This window comes from Dromiciops gliroides, chromosome 2, assembly GCF_019393635.1.
Source record: "Dromiciops gliroides isolate mDroGli1 chromosome 2, mDroGli1.pri, whole genome shotgun sequence".
Classification (NCBI taxonomy): domain Eukaryota; kingdom Metazoa; phylum Chordata; class Mammalia; order Microbiotheria; family Microbiotheriidae; genus Dromiciops; species Dromiciops gliroides.
Genome location: NC_057862.1, coordinates 441,729,941 through 441,742,078, shown reverse-complemented (window position 1 = coordinate 441,742,078; position 12,138 = coordinate 441,729,941). Strand labels below are relative to the sequence as shown.

At 39.5% G+C, this 12,138-nt stretch overlaps 1 protein-coding gene across 1 annotated transcript in view; it reads right to left on the bottom strand.

Annotated features, from left to right (window-relative positions):
- Positions 1–4,341: 4,341 nt before the first annotated feature.
- The window catches only part of LOC122739088 (60S ribosomal protein L38-like), a 31,900-nt gene continuing 24,103 nt past the window's right edge, over positions 4,342–12,138 (bottom strand). Inside the window, exon 2 of the mRNA XM_043980941.1 lies at positions 4,342–4,543. Coding sequence (XP_043836876.1) covers positions 4,342–4,543 — 202 coding nt within the window. The remainder of the gene's footprint in view (positions 4,544–12,138) is intronic.

Here is a 12,138-nt window from a genome sequence, read left to right as displayed (position 1 = left end):
GGTAGAGTTCCAGAGTCAGGAAGACTTGCATTCAAATCCAACCTCAGATACTTACTAGTTATGTGACCCTGGGCAAGTAACTTTACCTCTATCTGCCTTAGTTTCTTCATTTATAAAATGAGGATCATAACAACACCTACCCCAGAGGATTGTTGTGAGAATAGAATGAGGTAATATTCGTAAGTACTTAGCATAGTGCCTGACACAGAGTAGGCACTTAATAAATGCTTGCACCCTTCCCTTACTTATTATGTAATAGTGTTTATTATAGTTTTCTGTATTATATCTTATCACTCTTCTGTACTATAAACTCCATGAAGGCAAGGACAATATCTTAATTTTCCCCAAGTGCCTAGAACAAAGCTCTGCATAGAAATAGGCTTAATAAGTGTTTGTTGAATGAACCAATGAAGTTTTGAATAATGAATAAATATCATGGGAGGTAGAGTTCTCTATCCCTAAAGATCTTCAAATGGAACCTGGATGAATACTTGCCAGGCATATTTTAGATGTTTCCTCCTGCTCAAGTATATCTTGGTTATACTCTTCCAATCCTGAGATTTTATAATAAGAGGATAAGTAGGGTATAGATAATGAAGAAAGGAAAGGAAAAAAGAAATCAAAGAAAAAAGAAAAGGTTGTCTAGGGACAAAAATTTTTATAGCAGCTCTTTTCATGGTAGTCATGAAAACGAAGGTGGTACCTTCCTATTGGGGAATGGCTAAACAAGTTGTGGTATATAAATATAATGGAATATCATGCCACGTGAAATACTGAAATTGACAATTTCAGATGAAATGAGGGAAGATCTTTATGAACTGATGCAGAACAAAGTGAGTACTACCAGGACAATCACTGATTTTTACAGTAATATAAGAGAAAAACAACTTTGAAATACTTTGAACTTTGATCAATGCACCAGTAAACTATGAGTCCAAAAGAATGAAAATGAAGAATACCATTCACCTTCTAAGAGAAAGTTTAAGTTTATGAACTTAAAATTCAGAAAGAAACACTACTAATGTGGGAATTTGTTTTGCTGGACAATTGAGCTATGTATTGGGAAATTTAAAAACTGGTAGTTGGAGGAACAAATTAAAGAATAGTTGTTACTTTAAAAAGGAAAACTGTTTTGAAAGAAAGGAAAGAAGGAAGGAAGGAGGGTAGGAAAGAAGTTTTGAAGGAAGGAAGGAAAGAAGGAAGAAATTAGAAGGTATTTTAGGTAGAGAAAACTGGTATAAACAAATATGTGGAACCAAGAAAGATCAAGATGGGGAAGCTGGTTGTACTGTAGAATGTTTATATTATGTATTGTTGAAAGAAAAGATTGGATAAATAAGAGGGGCAGATGGTAGAGGACCTTGAATTCCATGCTAAGTAGTTTGGACTTAATCCTGTAGACAATAGGGATTTATTAAAAGACAATAGGGAGTTATTAAAAGTTTTTGAATGATTAAGATAACGTTTTAGGAATATTATTAGAATGGCAGTGTACAATCAACCTACCAATAAGCATTTATTAAGTACTTATTATTTGCCTTAATAGGGGGATCTAGATGGCTCAGTGATTAGAGTGTTGGGCCTGGAATCAGGAAGACCTGAGTTCCAATCTGTCCTCAGACACTTGCTAACTGTGTGATCTTGGGCAAGTCATTTAACTCTGTTTGTCTTAGTTCTTCATTCATAAAATGAGCAGGAGAAGGAAATGGCAAACCAGTCAAGTATCTTTGCTAAGAAAATCCCACGGACCATATGGTCCACAGGGTCACGAAGAATCAGACACAACTGAATGATTGAACAACAACAACAACAACAACAATGTGCCTTAAGGAACTAATCTTTATAACAACATATCCCTCTGTTCCAGGAGCTTCAGGAATGGCCCCTTCATTTTTTTTTTTTTTTTTTTTTTTGCGGGGCAATGGGGGTTAAGTGACTTGCCCAGGGTCACACAGCTAGTAAGTGTCAAGTGTCTGAGGCCGGATTTGAACTCAGGTACTCCTGAATCCAGGGCCGGTGCTATATCCACTGTGCCACCTAGCTGCCCCTTTTTTTTCCTTCATTTTTAAAATCTTTTTTTCCATATTAATAGTATTTATTTTTTCCAGTTACATGTAAAGATAGTTTTCAACATTTATTTTTATAACATTTTGAGTTCCATTTTTTCTCCCTCCCTCCTTTCCCTCTCCCCTCCCCAAGACAGAAAGCAATCTGATATAGGTTATATATGTACAATCACATTAAACAAATTAGTCATGTTGTGAAAGAAGAATCAGAAAAAAGAAGGAAAAACCTCAAAAACCCCAACAAAAACAGTAGAAATAGTATGATTCAATCTGCATTCAGATTCCACAGTTCTTTTTTCTGGATGTGGAGAGCATTTTCCATAATCAGTTCTCTGGAATTGTCTTGGATCATTGTATTGCTGAGAAGAGCTAAGTCTATCACAATTGATTATTGTACAATGTGGCTATTACTATGTACAATGTTTTCCTAATTCTGCTCACTTCACTCAGCATCAGTCCACTTAAGTCTTTCCAGGTTTTTCTGAAATCTGCCTTTTCATCACAATAGTATTCCATTACAATCATATACCACAACTTGTCCAGCCATTCCCAAATTGATGGGCATCCTCTCAAATTTCAATTCTTTGCCAATGCAAAGAGAGCTGCTATAAATATTTTTGTACATGTGGGTCCTTTTCCCTTTTTTATGATCTCTTTGGGATACAGACCTAGAAGTGGTATTAATGGATCAAAAGGTATACACATACCCATAGCCCTTTATGCATAGTTTCAAATTGCTCCCCAGATTGGTTGGATCAATTCACAACTCCACCAACAATGCATTAGTGTTCCAATTTTTTCCACATTTTCTCAAACATTAATTTTTTCCTTTATTGTCATATTATCCAATCTGATAGATGTGAGGTGGTACCTCAGAGTTGTTTTAATTTGCATTTCTCTAATCAATAGTGATTCAAAGCATTTTTTCATATGGCAATAGATAGCTTTGATTTCTTCATCTGAAAATGCCTGTTCATATCCTTTGATCATTTCTCAATTGGGGAATAACTTGTATTCTTATAAATTTGATTTAGTTTTCTATATATTTTATAAATGAGGAGGGATGATCCCTTCAACAAAAGGACACCAGCTCTGAGTTCATGTGGACCAGGTTCAGTCCTGGAGGAATTTAGCCTCCAAAAAGAAGGGTCAGCCTCCTTTCTTATTGTCTTTGGCTCTTTGTGCTCCTACCCTGAAGTCTCAAGGAAAATCACTTTAAGCTTAGGTTTGGCTCAAGTCTGAGATTTTCGCAAAAGGGATTAGAAAGGTAATAAATGTACAAAACAGATCATGAATATGGTAGTTCTTTATTTCCTCTACACAAAATAAACATGTAAGACATAAAATACTCATAAACACGCAATGACAAAGACTTAACACATCAAACAGTAACTTATAACTCATATTCTCCCAAGAGATTGATATTTAAAACAGAAGACACAGTGGGATTGCTGAGTGGTATCTTGTATTTACCTTGGCTCTGCTTTGTCTGAACAAATCTCTCATGGTCCATGTCTCCTGGCAAGCCAGGGTAGGCTTGTGGGGTCATCTTTTCCTAGAAGGGTCTAGATGTAGAAAACTTCTCCTGTGGCTGCCATTCATCTCTGACATGGGACTTAGGAATTACTGACTTCTTGGACTTATGAGGTTGTCTCCAAAGTCCATCTCACAATCACTGTTCAATCACTTATACTCAAGGAAAGAAGCACAAAGCAGAATGGATAGGCAGAGGCCCAAGGTCCAGACTCAGGCTTACATAGGAAGCACACGTATTTACAGCCATGTTTGAATATGTGTCATAGGATCTGGGAGAGAGAAGAGAGCCTACTCCTTACAGGAAGTCTAAGAAAGAGGTTCAAAGAGTCCCTATACACTCTGCAGACTAGAAGAAAGAGCAGAAGAGACCACAGTGGAGCCCTCTTCCTGGTCCAGTGGCCAACTATGACTGACAGTCCCCTCAGCCTGCCACCATCATGAGGACTAATTTGTGATCCCAAATCTCTCAGGATCACATCCTTGGAGCTTGAAGAATCTTAGAGGTCATACAGTCTAATGCCCCCACTTTATAGAGGGTAAAATCAAGACCCAGAGAGGATTAGGTCATTTGACCAAAGTCACCCAAGTAATAATTGGCAAAGATGGGATTTCAGCTCAGGTCTTCTGACTCTAAAATCAATATTATTTCCCCTGTATCATGCAGCCTCTTTTCATTTCTTTTCTTTTCTTTCTTTTTTTTAAACACATTTTAATATAGGTATAACATTGAATGATTCCTTCACTTTAGATCCTTCACAGCCAAACCAGGAGGCAAAGACTGCTTAAGTTTCTCTGCCTTCTCTTTGTCTGTGATGACCAAAGTGTACAGGTACCTGCTGCAGCGAACCTTAAACTTCATATTGTCCTTGTTTTTCTTGATCTTGACAGATTTAGCATCCCTTTGCCTGGCTATGAGCAAGAAGTCTTTTATTTCCTCGATTTTTGGGGGTCATGGTGGCTGTGGCGGTGGGATGAGGGGGCAATGTGGGGCCTGAGAGACTGAGTCATGGGAGAGATACTCACAACTGCCCTGCCTCTTTTCTTAAATGCTGAGAACATGTGTCATTAGAATTGGCCAGGTGACCTCAACTCAGCTCTGGGTTTGTTCCATGGGTCAGCCCCTAGAGTCCAATCCCCAAGCATGTTCCATGATGTATACTCCAATCCAATCTGCTATGTACTTTAATGGGGAGTAGTGGATTCTGTAGGGTACAAGCTGGCTTAGAACAGCAAGACCAGCTAGGAGACGAGCCAACTACAATTGCCCTCAGAGTGCAATTGCAATTTTTTTTCTTAGAACCTGTTTCTTGAGTAGTATTGCAGACCAGCCCAAAGTGAGGTCCAAAAGATGGACTAGAAAGAGATGTGAATAATGAGTCCATACTCTGAGTTACTCTGGATTGAAATGATGTGGCTGACCAAGATGCTCTTTAATGTGCTTTTCCAAAATAACATCCTACAATCTTGTGATACTAAATAATAGTAATTTTTCAGCTGAAAAAATCCAGATAAATCATTGTTCGTATTATCCCATTGGGTCCCATATGAGATCAGGGATCCCTTTACTGTGGCTCTTCCAGATCATATCAGGGATAGAATTTCCATCCCTGGGCCATGTCTTGAAGACCTGCCTGAAAAACAAGGCTGTGCCCTGTCCAATGCCTGGTTCCTGGTTGGAGCTCAGAGATGAGAAGATAATTATTATGGTAATGGAATCATAATTAATAATTCTTCTAATAATAGTGATTGTCAGACAAGTTCTCTGGGAGATCTTCTGGGTTTGGGAGAAGTTATATTGAAGAACAAGGATTTGTTCTGCATTTTATAGCATCAAACTGATCTTTAACTCACAGCAGGAGCCAGCAAGGCTTTTTACCCTGATAAATTTTTACATTTAAAACAGGATTTCTAAACTGCAGCCAGAAATGTTATCTAATGTATCTTCTTCCCTTATTTCCTCCCTCCCACTCCCCAGAAACTGCTTTCCATTCTTTTATGGAAAGGTTCTTCTTTCTCCAAAAGAAAAAAAAAAGATATATTTCTTAACCCAGAAAATTACTAATGCAGGAGGATGGGTTTTATAATTAGTATGGCTCCATTTTACTCCACTCTACTTCCATGCCACAAATTTTCCCTGAGAGCCTTCTCTGTGCCCAGATTAGGGCGGGGGTGGGGGGTGGGGAGGGAAGCAGGAAGAAGAAAATATATAGTCCTTCCCTGATGGTCTCACAGAGGCCAAAATTGTGTGTATTCACTCAACAAACTCTTCTACCTATTTGAAAGGCCCTTGTTGGGCAATTGAAAGGCAATTAGATCAAAGTACAATACAAAGGACAGGATGTGTAACACTGCGAGGCAGTGCTATGTGTATGTGTGATCTGGGGACTACCTCTGTACAGTTTTATAGCAAGACAGCTTGGAACTCACAGGGCACCAAGGTTAGGGTCCCTACAAGTCAAAAGGATCAGCATCTTCCTCTTCTATCTGACCCAAGGAGACCACTCCCTCCTTCCCCCCTCCCTCCCCTCTATCTCTGTCTCTGTTTCTTCTCTTCTCTTCTCTTCTCTTCTCTTCTCTTCTCTTCTCTTCTCTTCTCTTCTCTTCTCTTCTCTTCTCTTCTCTTCTCTTCTCTTCTCTTCTCTTCTCTTCTCTTCTCTTCTCTTCTCTTCTCCTCTCCTCTCCTCTCCTCTCCTCTCCTCTCCTCTCTCTCTTCTCTTCTCTTCTCTTCTCTTCTCTTCTCTTCTCTTCTCTTCTCTTCTCTTCTCTTCTCTTCTCTTCTCTTCTCTTCTCTTCTCTTCTCTTCTCTTCTCTTCTCTCCTCTCCTCTCCTCTCCTCTCCTCTCCTCTCCTCTCCTCTCCTCTCCTCTCCTCTCCTCTCCTCTCCTCTCCTCTCCTCTCCTCTCCTCTCCTCTCCTCTCCTCTCCTCTCCTCTTCTCTTCTCTTCTCTTCTCTTCTCTTCTCTTCTCTTCTCTCCTCTCCTGTCCTCTTCTCTTCTCTTCTCTTCTCTTCTCTTCTCTTCTCTTCTCTTCTCTTCTCTTCTCTTCTCTTCTCTTCTCTTCTCTTCTCTTCTCTCTCTCTCTCCTCTCCTCTCCTCTCCTCTCCTCTCCTCTCCTCTCCTCTCCTCTCCTCTCCTCTCCTCTTCTCTTCTCTTCTCTTCTCTCCTCTCCTGTCCTCTTCTCTCCTTTCCTCTCTTCTCCTATACTATTTAGAATGTAAGTTTCTATGAAACTAACCACAAAAATGGGGGACTGGGTGCTTTTAAGACATATGCCTGAAATTCTCATTCGTTCTTGCTGTCCCTCTAACATGAATGTCTATAGTATTCATTTGAGTCCATCCTTCACTTTCCAGCCTTATGTTATATTTCTTCTTCATGTGTTCTATAATCTAACCAATCTGGTTGATTTTCATGTATACCTTGCCCTTTCCTATCATCATTCTCTCTCTACCTGTTGGATTGCCACCTAGCCTTTAAAGCCCAACTCAAATATGAGAAGCCTTCTATGATTCCCCATTCATTAATGATCTTTACCCCTTTAGAATTCACAGAACACTTTGCTTGTACCTCCTATGTCTGTATTACTCCATACTAAAGTTGTTTATGTATGTATCATACATAATTTCTTTATTATATGGCAGATTCTATGAAGAAGGGAAGCATATCTTAACTAAACTTTAAATTTCCCCCAGCACCTAGTAGAGCATTCTGCACAGGTACTTAGTAGATATGATGAATTGAAATGAACTGAATCTGGGAAAGATGAAGAAAGACTCATTAACAGAGGCAGAAAACCTAGCTCCCACAAGACCTATCCCAGCAAAGCCTAAAAATCACCCCAGACCCAACAATGATAAAATAATTCAATAAGAAACTACAGTAAGTGATATTTTCTGTCCCAGAACTGCACAAAACATAAGCTAGAAGTCCATGGATAATAGGAAAGGGGACCCACTAGTGAAGCCCAGCTTTAGTATAGATAAACAAAGTGGTGGCCTCCTCATACATCAAAGACTGCTGAGAGACTGGAAAGTCTGCAAACCTCTACATCCAGAGGCAGCCAGGAAAGAGGGTTCCTATAGAAGGGAACTTGGAAATTACTGGGATTGACAGTCATTAGTGAGGTGTGCCTGTGCTCCTATCAGTGTAGAGATTGGGGCATGCCAGACTCTTGTGTTCCGATGTCCCTAGTACTCTGTCTTGAGATACCATAGAGGCTTCTGAAGATTCAGCACTCTGAACCTCAAAGATCCAGATGAGGGTAATCCCTGGAGGTAGAGGTCAATGTAGGAACCCAGATGACATATGGCAAAACCAAGCAGGGTCAAAAACCCTTACCCAAAAGTGCCACAGGGGACTTTATATCTTGATATAAAGCCTCAGTTCAGTAACCAAGGTTGGGGAGATGGGCATACAGAAGAAAAATAGATTACTATAATGAATTAAAATCTATCCAGAAATGCCCAAAATCCAACCTAGAAAAAGATAATAACTCCCTAACAACTACAAGCAGAAAAGCAAAGAAAAATATATTTCCTCAAGGACTATAATATCTAGAAGAAAAAAAGCAAGAGATAAAAAATTGGGGGAGGGATTGAAACTCTAGAAGAAAAAAGACAAAAATAGCTCATAACAAAATAATTTATAACAAAAAGTGGCAAACATTCCCCAAATAACAAACTCTTAAAATTAAAATAGAAGAAACAGAATAGATAACTTTATCTGATATAAGAAATATTATATGACTGAAAAAAATAGAAGAAAATGTAAGGTATCTGCTATCAGAAACTAATGACCTGAAAAGATCATGAGAAATTAATTCAGATGCAAATAGAAACAATACACAGAAAGTGTTAGTTTTGGCTTATTTTGTAACTTAGCACCCAAACTATAACTTGGTTGGTATAATCAGGGCTTTGTACAATGGCAACAAAATTTAGAGAGAACAACAGTACCAACGTGTTCCTGGCCCCTGACTTTCCCTGCCCTTTCCCCATTGCCTCCCTGGCAGCGGGCAGTCAGTCCTGTAGTAGCATAGACACCTCAATATGGAAATGTGTATCCTCCCTTCCTGCCTTTCTCTCATCCCAGATATAGCATTTATTTATTATTATTCTTTTTTAAACATCATTGACTAACATCTTTCTCCCCTCATTTAGGTACTCCCCCTTTCTCTCCTAATGACTCAAGGTTCTTCCATTTTCTTTCTTGAGTGAGATTCTTGAATGAAGAAGAGAGACAACGTTACCCAGCTGACTAGAAGGAATGCCTGAATCTTAGTCGTCTCCCAAGACCACACTCACAGGAATTTTCTGGTTATTTTTTCTTTGTTTATCACATAAACTTTCATCTCAAGACAGTCCCAAGTTTGTGGGATTATGGGCAGACATAAAAAGTGCTGAGCCAATCAACATAAATGTAACTTCAAATTACAAACTTATTGGTGAGAATGCTCCAAAAGTTGTTTAGTGTTTTTCTCCTGCTTTAAGACTGTCATTATTCTGGACTGTGATGTTACATCTGTAACAAATTGCTCTCTAGTGACATTATGGCTATGAAATAGAACTTTTTTTTTTATTAGCTGTCAGGAAGATTTTTTTCTACTGCTATTAAATAAATGTATGCATATTTGTTTTTATAGTATATGTGGATAGACACTGTATATTATGGGCTGTGTAGTGTGGGCAACCATCAGATTCCCTATATGCTTTGCTGAAGGGATAATGCTTAAGGGAGAAATATGATTCCTTCCATGGCCCATATGTATTTACAACTCTGATATTCTATGATTCTTATTAAATGAGTGGAAGACACTAACAAAATTATCTATCAACATCATCTATTCAATGTTAATTCATCATGGATCTGTGTTTTCCATGTTATAGATATGGGAGGTCCCTCTTCCAGGCATATCCTAAACCATAGATAAATTAGTAGATAGTCCTAGAAAGTTGTCTGTAGTACTGACATTAAATGAATTCGTTAAGATTGAAGAGAAAAGAAGTGTCAGAGGAAGGACTTGAGCTCAGGTCTCCATGGATCCAAGTCCAATACTTTCACCACTACACTATACTTCATATGTTGGAAAAGGGGGCAAGAACTTGGATGGGAAGATTATTATATTTTTATTTTCATCAACCTCTAACTGAAATTTCTTTCAATTATGACTTTTTTTTTTTTTGCGGGGCAATGGGGTTTAAGTGACTTGCCCAGGGTCATACAGCTCGTAAATGTCAAGCATCTGGGGCTAGATTTGAACTCTGGTCCTCCTGAATCCAGGGCCAGTGCTCTATCCACTGCACCACCTAGCTGCCCCTCAATTATGACTTTTTAAAAAAAAGTTAGTCGGGGCAGCTAGGTGGCGCAGTGGATGGAGCACCGGCCCTGGAGTCAAGAGTACCTGAGTTCAGATCTGGCCTCAGACACTTAACACTTACTAGCTGTGTGGCCCTGGGCAGGTCACTTGACCCCAGTTGCCTCACTAAAAAACAAACAAAACAAAACAAAACAAAACAAAACAAAACAAACAAAAAAAAGTTAGTCTAAGGAGGCATCCACAGGTTTCCCCACAGTGTCAAAGGTTTCTGTGGTACAAAAAGGTTAAGAACTTCTTAGGCCAGCTGGGTGTGGTGATGCTACAAGGAGAGGCTGAGGTGGTAGATCACTCAAATTTATGAGTCTGAAGCTACAGTAGAGCAAAAGCTGATTGTGTCCACGCAAATTATGTTTTCAATATGGTGAGCCCCCATGAGTGGAGCAGGTCAGGTAGGGGAACTAGGCTGCTTAAGGAGGGGTAAACTGGCCCAGGTTGAAGCAGAGCAGGCCAAAGTACCTGGTCCAATCAATCATGGGGTTAAGTCTGTGAATGCCTTTCTGTGTATGGCCTGTACAGTCTGGTTAGAAAAACCTCATTTCAAAGAGGGGAAAAAGATAAATCCTGTTCTATATTATTTCTAAGCTGTAAGTCTGTTTTATGTTCTAAGGTACTTTCTAGCTCTGACTCTAAGTTCTAAGGTTCCTCCCAACTCTAACATTCTCCCTTATTATAATTTAAGCATTTTGAACAGTTTTTGTTTTTTTCTTTGCATTCTCATTAGGTACCATGGTGACTGGAACAGAATAAGCACTTACTGGATATTCATTTATGTCATGTGTTCCAAGGACCTTTGCAGTTCTGATAGCCTTTGTTCTACATTCTAAAGTCAATTTTGACTCTAAGATTTTGTGATTTAAGTTCAGTCAATTATTTCTTTGTCTTGTTTACATGACACCAAACTGGTTTGATTGATTCAGGGCATGAACTGACACTTCCCCCACCCCTGTCTCTAAGAAGGATGCTTCCCATCCCATTGTGACAAGGATGGATTCTTGATAAGGCTTAGCCTTTGATACTCTAAGTCTGAAGACCTTCCTAATTTTGCCTTGGCCCTAAGCTCTAAAAGTATGCTGGACACACAGGTGGCCAAAACAAGGGGCCGATAGTTATGGAGCCTCAGAGCTGTGCTATCAGTGACTACTAAGCCTCAAATCACTCAAATTCCATTCATTCACGAGCTTATCTTTGTAGCCTTTGAGTGTTAGGGGGAACTAAAGCAGATGGTATTCATTATGTGGGGAGAATAGCCACCTATAGTAGTATGGCCTCTCAGTGCCAGAACTAGGATTACAATCAGGGTCACTTCTCACCCTCTGACTGTCCCACAGGCACCTCCTTCCCTTCCTTTCCCTTTGCGAATGGAGATGTCACAAAAAGAAAGAAAAATTTTTTTAAAATGTCCATTAGGTGTCTTGGAGAAATGTCTTTGTCTATAGGGATTCCCAGTAACAGGGAGATATTAGTTAACAGCTCTAGAAATGGTCTTTTAATCTATCTCCTTGAATACTTATAGACATGAAGCTCATTAGCTTTTTTTTTTTTTTTTGGCGGGACAATGAGGGTTAAGTGACTTGCCCAGGGTCACACAGCTAGTGTCAAGTGTCTGGGGCCGGATTTGAACTCAGGTCCTCCTGAATCCAAGCTTGGTGCTTTATCCACTGTGCCACCTAGCTGCCCCCCAGCTCATTAGCTTTTAAGACATTTTATTCCATAATTGGACAGCTGTGTCTATCACAAAAGCTTACCTTGGATGAGAGAGCATGGTAGAGTGAATAGCAAGTTAGCCTCATAGTCATAGACTCATAGAGTTTGACAGTTGGAAGGGGCCTTGTTGGTCTAGTCCAAATCATACATGAAAGGAAGCCCCAGCATAACATACCTAACATGCAGCTACCAAGGTTTTACTTGGAGACGACATCCAAGTAAGGAGGAGGAGGAACCCAACCACTCTCTAGGCAGCTCATTCCCCTTTGAGAAAGTTCTGATTGTGAGGTAGTTGCTCCTGAAATTGAGCCTAATTTTGCTTCTTTGCAACTTCAACCTATTGTTCCTAGTTCTGACCTCTGGGGTCAAGCAGAACAAGCTTTGTATTTCCTCCACATGACAGCCCATTTGTACATGAAACGATGACTCTCTTTTTTCTCTTCTGCAGGCTAAATATAC